General features: G+C 39.6%; 1 protein-coding gene across 3 annotated transcripts in view; it reads left to right on the plus strand.

Annotated features, from left to right (window-relative positions):
* The first annotated feature begins 18,636 nt into the window (after positions 1 to 18,636).
* Positions 18,637 to 20,364, plus strand: part of Acmsd (aminocarboxymuconate semialdehyde decarboxylase) — a 49,009-nt gene continuing 47,281 nt past the window's right edge. For 2 of the 3 annotated variants that reach the window (XM_078017297.1, XM_005315856.3), the window contains exon 1: positions 18,640 to 18,835. In XM_078017297.1, the coding sequence (XP_077873423.1) occupies positions 18,779 to 18,835 (57 nt within the window). In that variant the 5' untranslated portion in view covers positions 18,640 to 18,778. Of the gene's footprint in view, positions 18,836 to 20,364 lie in introns of all 3 variants that reach the window. The other variant, XM_078017299.1, reaches the window with a different exon arrangement.

The raw sequence follows: 20,364 nt of genomic DNA on the forward strand, positions 1-20,364 counted from the left end.
ATAGTTGATAAATGGGATTCTGAGACAGGATCTCAAAGATTAGCATGTCCTGTATTTGAGGAGGCAGGAGGGCAGTGAATTCACCATGCTTTAGATTTCAAAACAGTGAAGCAGATGAAAGAGGCTGTAACAATTTATGGTCCTCAAGCACGCTTCACTGTAAGTATGGTCAAATCCATTACCAACTTGAACATGACGCCAGCAGATTGGGCTAGTATGTGCAAAGCTGTGCTAAATGGAGGACAATATCTGTTATGGAAGGTTGCCAATCAGGAATTTTGCACAGAGACGGCTAGGTGAAATGCAGCAGCCAGTTATCTTCAGAGAAATCTAGATATGTTGTTAGGAGAGGGACCTTATGAGGATCAGCTGCAACAAATTAGATATGATCCTGCCATATACTCACAAATCGCTTCAGCTACAGTTAGGACATGGAAAACTTTACAGAGGCATGGAGATTTACAAGGTCAATTATCTAAGGTAATACAAGGAGCTAATGAACCTTACACTGAATTTGTAGATAGACTTATACAAACAGCTACCAGAATCTTTGGGGATGTAGAACAAGCGATGCCATTAATAAAACAACTATCCTATGAACAAGCAAACAGATGGTACAGGGAGTCCATTAGACCATGGAAACATGGAGATTTAAACACATATATTAAATTATGTAGAGACATTAATGAACAGGGGCAAGTCTTGGCAGCTGCAGCACAACAGGCTTTAGGTGCCAGGCCAAAAACATGCTACAATTGTGAACAAATAGGACATTTTAAAAGGAGTTGCCCCATAGGAGGCGGGTTTAACAAAACTAGGTATCAAAGGAGTAGAATACCGGGTATTTGCTCACGATGCCATAGAGAGAGACATTGGGCTAATGAATGCTGTTCTCAAACCATTATAGAGGGTACTCCATTATCAAAAAACGGACAAGGACCAGGTATTTACCCATGATATCATGGAGAAAAACATTGGACTCCATTGCCAAAAAATGGACAGGGGGGTCCAATGCTCCGGGGCCCACGAACACAAATATACGGGGCACTGGAGGAACCCAGCAACACCATCAGGGTAGTGCCCAGGACACATTATCCATTAGATCCTTCATTAGACAAACCAGAGGGAGCACAGGGTTGGACATCTGCACCTCCGCCAAAGCAATACTAACTCCAGAGATGGGAGTTCAAACATTCCCACAGGGGTAAAAGGACCTCTTCCCCAAGGAACAGTAGGCTTATTATTGGGACGAAGCTCTTCTACTCTAAAAGGACTTATGATAAGTCCTGGGGTAATTGATCCCAATTATGAAGGTGAAATAAAAATTATAAATAGCTCTCCAAGAGGTATATCAGTAATTTCACCAGGAGATAGAATAGCACAGTTATTAATAATACCCAGCCTACATGATAAATTTTCCAGCAGTACTATAGAAAGAGGTTCCAGGGAATTAGGCTACACAGGTGTAGATTGGGCTATGCTGTCTTTAAATTTATATTCTTGCCCAATGCTAAAACTAAATATTCAAGGACATGAATTTAATGGGCTACTGGACACAGGTGCAGACCTTAGCATCATGTCTCATCAAGAATGGCCAAAACATTGGCCATTACAACAAGCCACTCAAACGCTTTGAGGCCTAGGAGTGGTGACTAATCCCCATAGAAGTGCAATGGTATTAGTTTGGAAGGATCCTGAAGGATGTGAAGGAACTATACAGCCATATGTATTGGATCATCTTCCTATAAATTTATGGGGACAAGATGTCCTAGATCAATTAGGTTTGACATTAACAAATAACATCAATTCAAATGCACCCACAATTATAGCTAGACAAGGTTTTAGGAAAGAAAGATTAGGAGAAAAAGGACAAAGTATAATGGTGCCAATACAAATAGATCAAGGAACAGACAGACATGGATTGGGTTTTCAGGAGGGGTCACTGAGACAATATTACTTGGAAATCAGAAAGACCACTATGGGTTCCTCAGTGGCCCCTTAATAAAGAAAAGATACAAGCAGCCCATGACCTGGTCAAACAACAATTAGCAGAGGGACATATACAACTTTCCGCATCTCCCCATAATACTCCCATTTTTGTCATTAAAAAGAAATCTGGTAAATGGAGATTATTGCAAGATTTAAGAACCATTAATAATGAGATGGTTATTATGGGACCTGCTCAATCAGGGATTCCCCAATTGTCTGCTTTGCCAAAAACCTGGTATATTTTAGCTATAGATATTAAAGATTGGGTTTTTTTTTTCAGTTCCAATTCATCCTAAGGATAGTCCACATTTTGCATTTACTATCCCTGCACTGAATCATGAAGGTCCTGATCAGAGATATGAATGGAAAGTACTCTCTCAAGGGATGGCTAACAGCCCAACTATGTGTCAAATTTATGTTAACAAAGCAATCAAGCCACTTAGAAATCAAAATCCTGAACTACAAATATTATATGGGCGATGTATTATTAGCACACAAAGATAAAAACACATTGCTAGAATGTTATGCCACACTTACAGACTTATTAAAAAATTATAATCTAGAGATAGTGATAGATAAAGTTCAATTAAATTTTCCAATTAATTATTTAGGAGTTCTATTACCCTCGACCATGGTCCCTCCACCAAAAATTCAAATACAAGTAGATCAACTCAAATCACTTAACGACTTTCAAAAAGTTATTAGGAGACATAAATTGGATAAGGCCTTATCTAGGCATACCAACAGGAGAGTTGGGACCTTTATTTGATATCCTAAAAGGTCCATCAGATCAAAACTCACCCCGCATGTTAACGCCTGAAGCAAGAAAGGCATTAAAAATCATTGAAACATATATGGAAAATATGCATTTGGATAGAATTGATAGAAGTTTGCATTTATTATTTATTGTACTACCAACAAAAAATATTCCTACAGGAGTATTTTGGCAAGAAGGTCCATTATTGTGGATACATTTATCTTTTTCTCCTAACACTATTCTTATTAGGTATCCTGAGGCTGTAGGACAATTTATACTCAAAGGAATAAAAGCAGCAAAGGGAGTGTTTGGAATTTCTCCCAATAAAATTATTACTCTATATACTATGGATCAAATTGATGAGTTAGCTAATGAGTTAAATACTTGGGCAATAATCATGTGCAAATCTAATGTTTCATTTGATAATCTTTTACCATCTAATCCTTTGCTGTCTTTTTGGTCTTCCCATACTGTAGTTTTTCCAAAAATGACAAGAAAAACACCTGTCATGAATGCTCCAAATATATTCACTGATGGGTCAAATAATGGTACAGCAGCAGTAGTTACCCCTGATCAAACTTTTACATTTTTAGTACCCAAACAATCAGCTCAAAAGGTAGAGCTTAATGCAGTATTACAAGCTTTTGTGATGTTCAAAGATTCTGTATTTAATTTATTTTCTGATAGTCAGTATATAGTTAATGCTATAGTATCCCTTGAAAATGCTGGTAGGATTTCCCCTTCCTCTACTGTTTTCTCTTTGTTATCCACTATACAAAGTCTAATCTGGGACAGAAAAAAATCCATTGTTTATAGGACATATCAGGGCACATACAGGATTGCCTGGAGATTAGTTTGGGCAATGATTTAGCAGATAAAACTACACATGACACACATATTTTCTCTACACTAGAAGAAACTATAAATTTTCATAAAAGGTTCCATGTCAATGCTAATACTTTACAAAAGTGTTTTAAAATAACTAAAGGACAAGCTAGACAAATAATAAAACAATGTCAAAATTGTATGACCTTTTTACCACAAGTTAATATTGGAGTCAATCCTAAAGAACTGATACCTAACCATATTTGGCAGATGGACGTCACATACTTGCCAGAATTTGGAAAATTAAAATATTTGCATGTTACAGTTGATACTTCTTCCGGATTTTTGATGGGCTCCCTTCATGCCGGAGAAAAAACTAAAGATATTATAGCTCATTGCTTACAAAATTTTGCCACTGTGGGCGTTCCAAAACAATTAAAAACAGATAATGGCCCTGGCTATACTTCTACCTCTTTTAAGCAATTTTGTTCATCATTTGGCATTACTCATATAACAAGAATCCTATACAATCCACAGGGACAAGGCATAGTTGAAAGAGTTCATCAATCTATTAAAATGTATTTATTAAAGCAAAAAAAGGGAATTGGGAAGGGGTATATATCCCCCAAAGATAAACTTAAAATAACCCTTTTTACTCTAAACTTTTAAAATTTGGATTCATCAGGGCTTAGTGCTGTGGAAAGGCACATGTGTCCAAAAATGTATATAAGCCCAAGGTACTTTGGAAGGATATTCTAACAGGACAATGGAAAGGTCCTGACCCAGTGATTATCTGGAGTCGGGGGTCTGTTTGTGTGTTTCCACAGGGAGAACAGCAGCCGATTTGGATTCCAAAGAGATTAATTAAAGCAATTTCTACAGACCAAAAAGAAGATGACTTGGCTCAAATTCATAACAGATGATAACCTTACATCTGCAACAGTGGTTCTCCCACACCTGGAGGCTAATGAATAATGAACACCATTAAAGCCTATTTCAAATGTAAAAAACCTTGGGGCTTGCTTGTGGGAATACCTTCAGACTCATTATGCAAGTTACAGGAAAAAGGATGGGATATCCAAAGAAGAGTCAAACCCAGGTGGTAACCAGGATGCCTTTTTCAATATCTATTTTATTATTGCCTTTTCCCACATCATGAAGTTCTATTTTATTTTTTGAGCTCATACAGACCTTGGTTAATGTTTTTCTGATCAGTTCTATTTTTTTTTTAAAGAGAGAGTGACAGAGGAGAGAGAGAGAGAGAGAGAGAGAGAGAGAGAGAGAGAGAGAATTTTTAATATTTATTTTTTAGTTCTCGGCGGACACAACATCTTTATTGGTATGTGGTGCTGAGGATCGAACCCGGGCCGCACGCATGCCAGGCGAGCACGCTACCGCTTGAGCCACATCCCCAGCCCCTCAGTTCTATTTTTTGACTGTAGAGTTTTTAAACATTGCAATGGAATGTAAAGCTACAAGGCCTTTACTATTGTCTTATGTGTTGTATATTATGTGTGTACAATTCTGTTTTGTGTTGTGTCTGTATGTGCGTATGTCCACATATATGAGGAGCGCTCATGAAAAAATGAATCCGAATTTTTTTTATTCACATGATTTAAATGGTTTAATTTAAATTAGGTAAACAGCTGTTGAGGATTTTTTTTAAAGGTGGTTAACAGATCTATTTGTTTACTTTCACCTTTCATTTTCATTATATTTAATAATTCTGTTCAGGATAATGTAAATTGTTCAGAAAATTGTTTTCTTAGTGCCTGGTGGAATGTTACATAATTTATTTTTTTTTTTTTAGACATCATTGCCAGAATTCCTATCTTCATCCCAGTGCCGGTGAAGACAAAGATAAAACCAAACTACAGCTTCTTTGATAGCTATCACAGTAAACTGTATAAACTGATGAATCAATGAATAATAACTCAACAAGTGATGCTCAATCAAGGAGTCAATTTACTTTGGGAGGAAATGGACATATTAATGGATTCCTCTGCTTTGAACTGCTTGCAGAACTTGCCTGAACTATGTATCACTTGTATGCATTGTGAACTATATGTTGGTGCGGCGAATTGTGATAGTGCTAGGGTATCTTTGCTGATGGTGTCATCGGTGGTACAATTTTTCCAAAAGGAACCGTCATTTGGCTTCGTGTTGTGGCATTTTGCATCCTCCTCCCTTCTGCTTCTGATGGTCTAAAATTTGGGGGCCAACAGAGGTGAGGCAAAGAAACTTACCCCCCCCCACTGGCACCAAGGCAAAATTTGGGGGCCAACAGAGGTGAGGCAAAGAACCTCACCCCCCCACTGGTGCAAAGGCCTATCCACAAGTAGGGCTGTATGCTGGACCCGTAGTCAATGAGAGGGTAAGATCCAAATGCAATGGTACCAACCTAAGACAGGAGGCTGACGCTTTGAGGTCAGCTCATCCTATGACAGGTAAGGACCATATGTAGTATTGGACAACTTAAGAAAGGCATGGTCCCTAAGCCACATGCTTGTTGTTTAATTAAACTGAAGGGGGGAGATGTTGAGGGCCACAGGCAAGTCGGGATGACACATGGCATTCTGCCAGAAGGGAGTGGTTGAGAGCCATTGAGATGATGATGGTTAATGTTAAGCTGTGTATTCAGTTGTATATGGACCCCTGCTGTCCGGCAATAGGGCGGCTCCAGGAATAGGGTGGTTCCTGCTGCCTTGGGTGCCCACTACTTTGGAGTTCCTCTTGAGTTCTCCCAGGGTCTGCATGGGGTAGGCACGGAGCCCGGGAGAGCACAGAGAGTTCCTGGGGAGTGTGCATAGAATGCTGGTGGAGTTCAGGCAATAAAGTTTCCTGTTTGAACATACAAGTGTTTTCTGGCCACTGGATGATTTGTGCCCAGCCAGACTGTGGCACCTGGGGGAGGTGGGGAGCTCCCTATACCACCACTGCACCCAGGTTAGAGGGGCCATCCCCCTAAGGGAGCCCCTCTACCACAGGTGTGGTAGGGAGCTGACCCCATATCCCAGGTTAAAGGGGCCTTCCCCCCAAGAAGGGAGAGGGCCCCTCTGTTAACGCTTTTGGCCGGTGATGAGTCCTTGCTTCCCCAATGTTGAAGAATAACACCAGAAAAGCACACCAAGGCAAGGTCAGAGTAGAAATTAGAAGTTTATTAAAGGACAGCAGAAAAGACTTCTCCCGGAGGAAGAAGGGGACCCAAGAGGTGGAATCCAAGCGGTGGAATCCATGGAAGTGTTGTTGTTTTACCTTTTTATAGTTTTGGTGATGGAATGTAGGGGGAAGGGTTGGGACAAAGGTGGGCCAAACAAGTAATCTGGGCAGGAAGGACTTCATTATCACTTCTTTGGGATGGGCTATCTCCAAATCTGTTGGGGGCTGTTTCCTGGGTTCCATTAACATTTCTTTGGGGTGGACTTTGGCCTAGGGCTTTTCAGGGACTTCATTAACATTCCATGAGTTGTCCTGTGTTTCCCAGAATCATTATCAGCATGGCCTCCATTTTAAATTTCACTGATATTAGACCCCATTTACCTAACTACACTGACTACCTAACTTTAAATCTGGCTTCACCTCTTCCCTGGGTTCGTGGGGAGCTGATCCCCATGCCCAGGTTAGAGGACCCCTCTACCCTGGGTGAGGTGGAGAGTAGACCCCCACGACCAGGTTGGAGGGGCCCTCCCCAGTAGAGGGGCGAGGGCCTCTCTACCTTGGGTGCTGTTGGGAGCTGACTCCGAAGTCCAGGTTAGAGGGTCCTTTCCCCCTTATAAGGGCGACAGCCCCTCTACCCTGGGTGTGGTGGTGGTGTGGGGAGTTTCCCCAACATCCAGGTTAGAAGGGGGCCTCCCCCCTAGTGGGGCGAGGGCCCCTCTACCCTGGTGAGGTGGTGGTGTGGGGAGCTCCCCCCCGACACCCAAGTTAGAGGGGGCCCTGTCCCCTTGAGATGGGGGGACCCCTCTACCCTAGGTGCAGTGGGGAGCTGACCCAAGGCCCAGGTTAGAGGGGCCCTACCCACTAGAGGGGCAAGGGCCCTTCTACCTTGGGTGCTGTGGGGAGCTGACCCTGATGCCCAGGTTAGAGGGGTTTGCCCCACTAGAATGGCGAGGGCCCCTCTACCCTGGATGCGGTGGGATGCTCCCCACACCAACACCGCACCCATGTTAGAGGGGCCATCCCCCTAAGGGGGGCAAGGGCCCCTCTACCCTGGGTGCGGTGGGGAGCTGACCCCAACGCCAAGGTTAGAGGAGGGCTTCCCCCCTCAAGAGGTGAGGGCCCCTCGACCCTGGGGTAGTTGTGGTGTGGGGAGCTCCCCCTGACCCCCAGGTTAGAGGGGGGCTTCCTCCCTCATTGGGCAAGGACCCGCAGCCCTGGGGGGGTGGTGGTGTGGGGAGCTCCCCCTGACACCCAGGTTAGAGGGGGGCCTGCCCCCCTTGAGGGGCGAAGGCCCTTCTACCCTGGGTGCGGTGTAGAACTCCCTCCCCCAGACACACAGGTGGGAGGGGCCTCCCCCCTAGAATGGGTGAGTGCCCCTCTACCCTGGGTGCGTTGGGTAGCTCCCCCCGACACCCATATTACAGGGGCCTCCCCCCTAGAATGGGTGTGTGGGGGGGGAGCTCCCAGGGCACCCAGAGTTAGAGCACTCCCCCCTCTAGGGGGTAGGCTTCTCTCACCTGGGTGGATGGGGAGCTTCCAGGGCACCTAGGGTAGAGGGCACTCTCTCCTCTATGCAGAGGCCCCTCTAACCTGGGTGTCATGGAGAGGGACCTCCCTTGTCACCCAGAGTAGAGGCACTCCCCCCTCTAGAGGCCAAAGTATTCAATAAATATTAGGAATGGTACCTGTTACTCCTTTGCATTAACTAAAAGCTAAAGCCTTTCATGTAATGGTTCCATGGGAGGCTTAGATAAATGTTCCTGGAAAAGCTATTGTGTCCACTTATTCATGTTCACTTTATTTTTAACTAGTTCACCCAATATTCATGAAACATTTATAAACACTGTATTTGGCAGGATTTTTCAGAGAATCACAACCAATAGGCTGTACAACCACACATTTCATAAGGACCTTTGATTCAATGAGGGACCACATATGCAATGGTGGCCCATAATACTACAATGAGAAATTCCTATTGCCTATTGATGTGGTAGTTGTCCTAACGTCAAAGCATAACACATTTCTTATATGTTTGTGGTGATGCTGAGGGAAATGAACCTTGTATGCTGCCAATTGTATAAAAGTACAGCAAGTACAATGATGTAGAGTACTTGACTATATAATAAACTGCTGTGTTACTGGTCTATGTATGTATTACACTATATATTTTCATTATTATTTTACAGTGTACTCCTACTATGGAAAAAAAAAACATTTACCATAAAATAGTATGCCATGTTACATAGGCAGCATCTTCTTACATCTTGTGTTTACCAAGTCTTTTGATTGACCCATATCTTCCAGGCTTATGTAAGTATACTCTATCATGTTCACACAATGACAAAATCACCTAACAACACATGTCCCAGAACATTTCCCTATCACTAAGCATGATAGATGGGTAAATAGGTTGATAGACAGAAGCACACAGTGAGATTTGTTTTATTTTTTATTTTTTTTTTCAGAGTAGAAATTAGAAGTTTATTAAAGGACAGCAGAAAAGACTTCTCCCGGAGGAAGAAGGGGACCCAAGAGGTGGAATCCATCGAGATTTGTTTTAAGGAAATGGCTCTCATGACTTTAGAAGCTTGTAACTCCAAAGCCTGCAGAGCAGGCAGACCCAGGGAGGAGTTGACAGAGTAGTTTGAGTCTGAAGGTAGTCTATTGGCATAATTTCTCCCAATTGAGGAAAGTCAGTCTATTTTAATGAAGTCTTAAACTGATTGTATAAGCCTCACCCAAATTATGGACAATAAACTACTTTACTCAAAATCTACTGATTTAAATGTTAATTCCACTTTTAAAATACCTTCACATGGGCTGGGGATGTGGCTCAAGTGGTAGCGCGCTCGCCTTAGCGCGCTCGCCTGGCATGCGTGCGGCCCAGGTTCGATCCTCAGCACCACATACCAACAAAGATGTTGTGTCCGCCGAGAACTAAAAAAAATAATAATAAATATTAAAAAAAAAAAGAAAAAAATACCTTCACAGAAAAACATCCATAATAGTTTTTGATGAAATATTTGAGTTGTTATGCCCCACCCAAGTTGACATATAAACTTAACCACCACAATTACCTACTCAATAGCTTTTCACTGATGATGTAATAGACAATAAGTTAAACACAATCCCTTGTTCCTGTGGTGCTTACTCAAAACTCCATTAAATCAACGGTGCCTGAATGTAGATAAATTCAAGTCTAAAACACTGGAACCAGTTCCTCTTCAAATAACAAAGTTTGATAAGGAAGAGAAAGATCAAGAAGTCTCTGGATACCTGGATGTGGTGGACCATGCCTGTAGTCCCAGCAATTGTAGAGAGTGAGGCAGGAGGATAACGAGTTTGAGGCCAGTCTCAGCAATAAAACAAGATCATGTCTTAAAATGATATATGACATATTTTTGAAAGGGCTGGAAATAGAGCCAGAGGTAAAGCACCTCTAGGTTCAATTCTCATCCTGAAAAAGAAAAAAAAATACAAAAGGGGAAAAAAGGGGGTTCCTAGATGCTGAAAACAAGGGTGTGGGGGAAAGGTAGCAGAAAAGAACTCTGGTACCTTTAAAGGGCTTTTCTAGGGTCATTTCCAGGGTCATTACTCACTCCCCAAGCTGAGTGCTCCAATAAAATGTGGTTCCCTTAACACTGGACTATGGGAGTCGTCAAGAGAGACTTTACAGAGGAGATGAAGCTAAATGTTGAGTCCTTGTTACGAATATTGGTGGCCAAAAAAGAAAGGGAAGGAAAGGTCATTTCAGATATTACAGAGCAAAGAAGTCAGACATAAATACAGAAGGGAATGCATTACATGTGGGGGGACATGAAGGGCTCCTCATGGCTGGGGCATGGGACACAGTAACAAAGTATAGACACAAGAGGCCAAGCATATCTGGGGTCTTGTTTCTCTTGGGTAGTTGGACTTAGTGAAAAACCACAGAAGTATTAAGCTGGAAGGAGATGTGATCATTTGTGTTTTGTTTTGTTTTTCCTGTTGTAATTTTTTATAATTTTTTTTATTTTTTTAAATAATTTCTTCTCCGATATAAGGGGGTGTCTCAAAATGGGGTAGGGAGGAAGAGCATTAGAAGAAGCATGGCTGGAATATGATTGTAGAGATTGCCACAGCCAAGAGTCTCAGTACAGTGAGCCATGCCTGGAGCTACAGGCCATTAGTAGACAAAGAATCCTGGAGAGAGATAATAAGGTCCTGAAAGTGAGAGAGGAGGAAGCAAGGTTCTGAGATGCAATAGGGTTAGAACAAAAAGACTGGGTGATTTATTAATCATGGGGGGGGCGGAAGAAGCAGAGAGGAAGAGTTTACCTTAGGTGGGGTGTCACCCATTGAGAGGGAAAATACAAGAAAAGAAGCAGATGTAAGAGCAAAGAATTCCATTTGGAATAGGCATTTCCAGAAATGATCCTTTCAACCAGTGGAGCTGCCCACCTCCAACTGCACTACACAGATTGACCAAGAAGAATACACAATATGATGACCATCACAGAAGGCAGCCCCCACTCAACATTCCCGGATTACATAAATTTCTGTCCTTGTATAATCCAAGAAAGGGAGGGTCCTTAAATTGACTGATACTAGACTCCATGCCTGTCTTGGTGTATGGCAGACTACGCCATAATTGGATTGTGTGTCATGTTACAATTCACAGATGATCATTTTATGGGACTCAAATTAATAGTACAATTCTATGATGTCAGTTATTGTACTATCAGGCCTATTACAGTAACTTGCCCTAAGCCACCCAACTAATAAGCAGTGTGGACAAAAGTCAAACCTTGGTATTTGAGCTGATTTGTAGCCATTAGATTAGGTTACATTTGAGAAAGTATTTACTCAGGCTTGGTTTAGACCATTTTTTTTATTTTTATACAACCCAACTACTGAACAATTTAAGGGCTTCTTGCCTTTTCTCCATAGAGGAATGCTCAGTATAAAACCATATGATTTATGAATCACTTTTTAAATGTGAAGATAAGATCTTATACAATTTTCCTTTTTGTTTTCATCTTTCTAGGTTTCCCCCCCCCCGCCCGAGTGGGAATTGAAACAGTGTCCTTGTTTGCTCTAAATTACCCTGTAATTAAACTCCTGTTTATTTAGCTAAAAAGTTTGCCTGTCTTCATGAGCAAGAGAAAAGCATGGTAGCACTCCAGTAATCCCAGTGACTCAGAATGCTGGAGCATGAGGATACAAGTTTGAGACCAACCTCAGTACCTCAACGAGGCCCAGAGCAACTTTAGTGAGACCCCTTCTCAAAATAAAAAATAAAAAAGGCTCTGGATGTGGCTCAGTAAAGCACCCCTGGTTTCAATCCCCAGCACATACACACACACACAAAAAGTATTCAAAATTTCAAAAATCATTGCTCTGTTATAGGTACATTGGGTATAGTCATATATACACAACTTTTTAAAACCCCCACTTTCAGTTTAATTCTACTTAGTAAATGTACTCTTTCTCCTCCCTCTTTATGAAAAACTGCACAGCCTCCAAGACATCTCAACTCACTTTCATGTAATAAAAACTCCTAAGGTTGTTTTAAACTGCAAGCCCAGTCTCAGATCAGAAAGTAAAAACTGTCCCTACAATGTTAATAATCTCGTTAATTATCTTTGGAAGGTAAAGCTTTTCTTCTTCCTAAAAGTGGGCACTTCATCCTTGCTCCTTCTTCCCCAACTGGCATTTCCCCTCCCTGATCTTGATCTCTTTTTCCCTTCCAAGTCAAAGCAAGGGGAGGGAGGAATTGAAGGGCTATAGGGAAGTCTTCACTTGTCTGACCCTGTGGTAAGATGGCTCAGAGCTCCATGGACCAGGTTGGAACTGACAAAACTCTCCTTTTTGGCTTGTGGAATACTTTTGAAGTTCTTTGGTGGTTCCCCCGAACTGAGACCCTCCTCTTCAGCTCCCTGTAGATAACTTTTACTTGATTGATTTATCAGTAATTAAGAGACATGTATTGGAAGATTTGTTATACACACATATATTTCTGCATTATATATTTTGAGGCAATTTGTTCTATCAAATTTAGAATTACTATAGCTTTTTATTTAGTGATCCTTTTATTATTATGTAGTGATCTGCTTTTACCCTAAAAATGCTTTTCATTTGCTAGTTTCATTTATCCGATGTATGTTTTTACTTCCCTGAAGTGTTAATGATAAACAGCTATCATAGCTTTCCTTTTTTATAATTTCTTTTTTTTTATTTGTTCTTTTTAGACATATATGACAGTAGATGTATTTTGACACATACAAGCATGGAATATAATTTCCCATTCTTGTGGTTGTACATGATGTGGAGCTACACTGGTCACCTATTCATATATGAACATAGGAAAGTTATGTCCGATTTATTCTGACATCTTTCCTATTCCCATCCACCTCCTTTCCTTTATTCCCCTTTGTTCAGTCCAATAGACTTTGATCCTTCCCCTCTCCACCTTCTTTTGTTCTGGGTTAGCATTCACATATGAGACAGAACATTTGACATTTGGTTATGGGGAATTAGCTTATTTCGATAAGCATGTTAGTCTCCAGTTCCATCCATTTATCAGCAAATGTCATAATTTTATTCTTCTTTATGGCTAAGTAATATTCATTGTATATATACACCACATTTCTTTATCCAGTCATCTTTTGAAGGGCACCTATGTTGGTTCCATAGCTTAGCTATAATGAATTGAGCTGCTATAAACATTGATATGGCTATGTCACTGTAGTATGCTGATTTTAATTCCTTTGGGTATAAAATGAGTAGGATAACTGGGTCAAATGGTGGTTCCATTCCAAGCTTCCTGAGGAAGCTCCATTCTGATTTCCAAAGTGGTTGCGCTATTTTCAGTCCCACCAACAATATACAAGCAAATATGAGTGTACCTTTTTCCCCACATCCTCACCAACATTTATTGGTACTTATATTCTTGATAATTGCCGTCCCTACTGGAGTGAGATGAAATCTCAGTGTAGTTTAACCGATTATATTTCTTCTTCTGTAAAGTGTCTGTTCAGTTCCTTTGCCAATTTATTGATTGGGTTATTTGGTTTTGGTTTTGGTGTTAATTTTTTTGAGTTCTTTATGTATCCTGGAGATTAATGCTCTGAGGTACAGGTGGCAAAGATTTTCTCCCATTCTATAGGTTCTCTTTTCACATTCTTGATTGTTTCCTTTGCTGTGAAGAAGTTTTTAGTTTGATACCATTCCATTTATTGATTCTTGATTTTACATCTTGTGCTTTAATAGTCTTGTTGAGGAATTCAGTTCCCAAAATGACATGTCATAGCTTTCTGTTGGTTAATATTTTCTCCTTTTAAAAACTTTTTTAAGTTGTAGATGGACACAATATCTTTATTCTTGTTTATTTTTTTATGTAGTGCTGAAGATTGAACCTCATTGCTCTACCACTGAGCTACAACCCCATCCCAGTATTTTCTCCTTCTGAGTTCTCTTAACTTTCTGACTTTCTGTATCCTTCCTATTTTTTCTTCCTTCCTTCCTTCCTTCCTTCCTTTCTTGTTTTTTTTTTTTGTTGTTGTTGTTATTGTTGTTGTTTATATTGCCCAGGCTGGCCCCAAACTCCTGGCTCAAGTAGTCTTTTTGCCTCAACTTTCTGAGCAGCTGGGACTACAGGCCTATGTCACCAGACCTGGTCTTATATCTTTATAATTTAAATGTGTTCCTTATAAACACACAGAGTTTTTGGATTTTGTTATTTCGGCATTTTTAGTTTGTCCTTTCTATTTGGTTTACTTTTTATTAGCTTTCTTTTTTCTTCTTTTACTGTCTTCTTTTGGATTGATTATTTTTTCTTATTCCACTTTCTATCTAACTGGCTTTCAAGTTAGGTACCGTATTTGAATTCTTTCAGTAGCTACCCTGGAAATTCATCATGCCTGATTGTGGGTAAGCTGAATAATGCTCTCCCACCCCCTGCTCAAAAATGTACATGTGATAATCCCCAGAACCTGTGAGCATGTTACTTTGCATGGTAAAAATGACTTTTAAAATGTGATTAAGAAAGAATTTTGAGATGAGAAAATTATCATGGATTATCTAGGGGGTCCTTACAAGAGAGAGGCATGAGGGTTATAATTTTGTTAAGGCAATGTATTGACAGAAGCAGAGAAGGAACAGAAGATGCTATATTTATGACTTTGATGATGAGCACAGATATACAAGCCAGGGATACAGATAGTCTCTAGAAGCTAGAAAGACAATGAATTCTTTTCTAGAGACTTCAGCAGGTACTAGGTGTGGTGGAGCATGCCTGTAATCCCAGCAGCTCAGGAGGCTGAGACAGGAGAATTGTAAGTTCAAAGTCAGCCTCAGCAATTTAGCAAGGCCCTAAGTAACTTAGTGAGACACTGTCTCAAAATAAAAAATAGAAAGAGCTGGGGATGTGGCTCAGTGGTTAAGCACCTGAGTTAAATTCCTAGTACTGAAAGAGAGAGAGAGAGAGAGAGACAGACAGACAGACAGACTTTAGTAGGAACACAGCCCTGCTCATTTATTTAAGACCTCTGACCTCCTGATCTATGTAAGAATAAATATGTACTGTTTTAAATCACTAAAATTGTGGCAATTTGTTAGCAACAAATGCCTTGAATGGATTACTAGTAGAAAACTGTAGATGTCAAAGGTTCTAGGCAACAGTGGTGAAGGCTCAAAAGGGAATGAGGACAATTAGAAACTGGAGGAGAGAGGATCCTTGTTACACAGATACAGATACAAGTTCTGGTACCTGAAAGTGAGGTGCTGCTATGACAAATACACAAAAATGCGCAAGTAGGGCTGCAGATGGAGCTCAGTGGTAGAGTGTTTGCCCTGCATGTGTAGGGAACCGGGCTTGATACTCAGCACCACATTTTTAAAATGAATAAATAAAGTTATTGTATCTATCTACAACTAAAAATATTTTTAAAAATATGTGCAAGCAGCTTTGGAGTTGGGCAGAGAGTGGAAAAATACTGAGTGCCTGATATAAAAATCCTAGATTGCACCTTTTTCTATAAGTGGCCTAAGGTAATCTGTGGTTCGCTACTCTCTTGACCAAGAAAACCCTGAAAAATCATGCAGATTGAGAGATTCAAATCTTCACATTCACTTTAAGAACACCAGTGAAACTGCCCACACCACTGAGGGTATGTATATCTGAAAAAACACCAAATGTCTGAAAGTTGTCACTTAAAGAAGCAGTGTGTGATTTCAGCATTACCACAGGGCAGTTAAGAAGTACACCCAGGTCAAACAGTGTAGCTGAACTCAGGGTCAGTGACCCAAAAAGAGTGCTGAATTTGTGCTGCACATTCTTAAACATGCAGAGAAATGTTGAACTTAAGGGTTTAGACGCAGATTCTCTGGTCATCGATCATATTCCGGTGAACAAAGTGCCCAAGATGACTGCCAAACTTACAGAGTTCAGGGTCAGATGAATCCATACATGAATTTCCCAAGCCAAATTGAGATGATCCTCACTGAAAAGGGACAAACTGTCCTAAACCAGAGGAGGAGATTGCATGGGGGTGGGGGATGGGAAGACATCCCCTGAAGATACTGAAGGAAAAAAAAACTTATGGCATGGGAATAGATTTAGTATAAAATAAATGCAAATAAGTTTATTTAAAATCCTAGATTGCCTTGAGCAGACTGTTAGTAGAAATTTAAATGTGGATGTTAAAGGTTCCTCCAGTCAGGGCTCAAATGGTAGTGAGGAGTTTGATACAGGAGAAAGCACTGTCTCAAAGAATACTTACATCACAAACATCACAAATCATATCATGGGTTAAGAAATACATATGTTTGTATAATATGTGTGTGTGTGTGTGTGTGTGTGTGTGTGTTTTGTGTGTGTGTATCTCAACAGAGGTAAGGGCTCAGATTGGAATGGAGATGCATAAGAAACTGGAAGAGAGGGACTCCTTGTTATTCAGTGGCAGAAAACTTAGCTCAATTGTGTACCCTACAATTATGTGGAAATCAGAACTTGTAAGTGATGAAATTGGATGTTTACCTGAGAATATTTCCAAGCAAAATAATTAAAGGTACATCCTGGTTTTTCTTGCTGCTTATTGTAAATGCAAGAGGGAAAGAATTGACTGAAAAACTGGTTTGCCCAAAGGAACCAGGACTTAATGATTGAAATTTTCAGATCATTCAGATTGGTAAAAGATATGTTGGTAAAAGATAATATTAGTAATATCGGTACAAGATAATATTAGGAGATTCACTGTCAATAGAGCATGTGCTGGAAATAAAAGGCAAGGCTATGGCTGCACAAAATTAGTAGTAGTATTAATATTATTTTTAGTATTTAACTTATCCAAATTGTCTTATATGATTACACAGGGGGTTTTTTTGTTCCCCCTTCAATCCTGCATTTCAGACTATCTTTCTAGAGTCATCTTCCTTATTTCTGGAACATAGTTTTAGAAATCCCTTATGTGAGAGTCTTTTGTAGTTCTAATCTACAAGTGTCTTTACTCTTCCCGCATTGCTAATATAAAATTGTACAAGGTGTACAATGTAGCTTGAAAGTTAATGTCTCTTGGCCTTTTGAACAAACTATCCTATTGTTCTATGGTTCCCATCATTGCTGCAGTTTTGAAGACATTCTCTTTCTCTCTAGGAGCTTATCTTAATTACTGGTGTTCTGTAGTTTCATTACAAAGTTTTTAAATATGAATTTCTCTTTATTAATTCTTAATGATACAAATTTTGGAGCCACACTGGATTCAAATTTAGTCTCTACCATATACTATTGTGGGACCATGAATGAGTTTTGCAACTACTCTGTACTTCAGTTTTCTCTTCTATAAAATGGATATTGTTCATAACAATATTATGGGCACTAAATGAACTGATATGATTCAAATGCTTAAAACAGTGCCTGTTCCATAGGAAATACTCTAAAAGTGCTAGCACTTACTCTGGGTTTTGGCATGTGCCTCTGAACTAAGGGCTCACTCACTGGGTTTTAAAACTTTTTAAAAATGGAATTTGAGAACTTCCTTTCAAGCTGAGAATCATTTACAAATACGTAAGTTATAATTTACCCACAATCTAGTTAAATTATAGCAGGAAGGCTTTTTGATTATTTAGTCCTGTACTATAGGGACTGAGCTGGGGAGAACATCTCCAAGCAGGTTTAAGGCTTTGCCAGGAACCCTGGGATCCCTTAAACATGTTAAGTTTTCCAGGAAGAGGAAAAGCTCTCCCCAGCTGCCAAGATAACCCCCAATAGAAATAGCTATTGTCTTCTTTCCCCTATGCTTTGGCTGTGTACAATTATCTGCTATAGAATATGTATTAGCTTATCTCTCTTTCAGCCTTATATCCTCAGTGCATGTTAGCTTTCAATATATGTTTGTTAAATGCATGCAAGAATGAATGAATGAACAAGTAAGTGAAGAAACAATACAGGGAAAGCTTATAGGAAGAGTGGATACTTTCTATAATTTAAAAATAAAGATGAAACTTCCTTTCAACATGATAAATTTTCATGAACAAACCATTTGTTAAAATATTATTTAAAGACGTGGAAATAACTAAACAAAAAAGCAAAAGCAGTAAAATTGGTTGCTTTTAGGGATTAAAAACAAATTAAAGAAGATGTGAATCAGAAGCCTTCTGTGTTATTTTTAACCATGTACTATTTGAGTTTTACCCATATTCCTAAATAAAATCATAATATTTAAATATAAAACTAGTCTTGCTATTGACTTACTGTAGCCCAGAGCAGACTGAAGTATTTTTGAACTTAGAGGTTGAGTACGATTCTTTTTTTTTTTTCTTTTCTTTTAATTTTGTGCTGAGTTCTGCTTACCAAAGAGTGTTGATCCAAAGCCAGGTTGGTAAACAAAATTTTAAACTTTAATAGGGCAGTTCCAATAGACTAAGACAGGGCTGGCCAGGACTCTTGACTGGTACCTGAAGGTAGCAATAAAGAGACTGAGTAAATCAATCAACTCCATCGCTTTCGTGGAGATCTCTTGATACCAAATTTTCTTCTTCTTTTACACAGTCTACTCTGATACTGTGAAGATGAAAATTGACATCCATAGTCATATTCTACCAAAAGAATGGCCAGATCTAGAAAAGGTAATTGTAACCAATTTGCTGAATTATTTCTGGAACTTCTCCAAGGTTTCTCAATGCCTCTATTTATAGACCTTTCTCTTATTTGGGAAATTAGATGTTGTGTTTCTTTACTCTAGGGATGATTTTAAATGTCTTGGGAGCTCTAATTTCCTCATTTAAAAAAATGACTTTCATATCTATTTTGAAAAAGCATCAGATCAATGAAATAATTGTCTTCTCAATATCTCTTTTTCCCCTCAAATAAAGTATTTTTTTTAACATTCTGGACAATTTAAACCAGGCAGATTTACTTCCTTTTAAATCACATATTCAGCTGCTGGAAAGATACATGCTGATTACAGAATCTAATGTTACAATTACTATTAAAAATGGAATGTGATAAGTTTCAAGGACTTCCAAAATCTCTCTCTCTTTTCCAAAATGTTTAAAATAAGCTTTAGAAGCACCAGGAAATAGCTTTGTGAAAAATTTTTAGTCTATTTTAGGACACTGTCTGAAACCTTTCTTTTTTGATTTTTAAGCTATAAATCCTTGTTATGAAGAACTGGGAAGTAGGTATATCAAAAACCCTAGAATAAAAGACATGAAATCTTTGCATGAGAGTATCTCTAAAGAGCATTCTCTAGGTTTCTCCATACATGGAAATTTTTTTTGATGAAGGACTTTGAATGAGTACTAAAAGAGAAAAGCAGAGAGCATGAAGAAAACTTTAAATTGGCTAGAAGTTTACTCAGGCTTTCTATCAGGTGTTAGCCAATCTTCAGCATTCTGCTAGTACTTTTATATCCCTGATAACATTTCATCTTTTTATCCCAAATGAGGAAAAATGAATTAACCCAAATTCTAATTAAAATGTGGCCTGTTGACCAGGCATGGTGGCATATGCCTGTAATCCCAGTGGCTCAGGAGGCTGAGGCAGGAGGACCAGAAGTTCAAGGCCAGCCTCAGCAAAAGCGAGGCTGTAAGCAACTCAGTGAGACCCTGTCTCTAAATAAAATACAAAATAGGGCTGGGGATGTGTCTCAGTGGTTGAGTGCCCCTGAGTTCAATCTCTAGTATCCCTGCACCCCCAAAAAATGTGGTCTGTTGTACAAGCAATCTTTCCATAGTTGTCTACTACATGATTGTTGATCTTAAGTGTTTCTTTGTTCATTGGTATCTTAGGTAAAATGTGTAGCAGAATCATAGACCAAAAAAATACAAATGATGCTGTACTACTACAGCTAGTGGTAAAAGCAAACCCTATGAATCTTCCCCCTACAAAAGGAGTCTAAATGCTTTCATGGGAACATGCTGTTCTCCACACCATTGTCATCCTCCTATCTTATTAAAGTACAAATACCACCTCATGATGCTAATCTTTTTATGAAGCAAACCCTCAGGTACTTCACAGGAGCACTGGCTTGTTTGGAAGCTGTGATGCAGTTTCTTATTTCCTATGGTGCTTGCCATTTTCTACCCCTCACTTATGAGTAGTTACCAGGAATGGCACAATCAATAAATTAATTTATGATACAGATAATGAAAGG

Source organism: Ictidomys tridecemlineatus, chromosome 7 (assembly GCF_052094955.1).
Source record: "Ictidomys tridecemlineatus isolate mIctTri1 chromosome 7, mIctTri1.hap1, whole genome shotgun sequence".
Lineage (NCBI taxonomy): Eukaryota > Metazoa > Chordata > Mammalia > Rodentia > Sciuridae > Ictidomys > Ictidomys tridecemlineatus.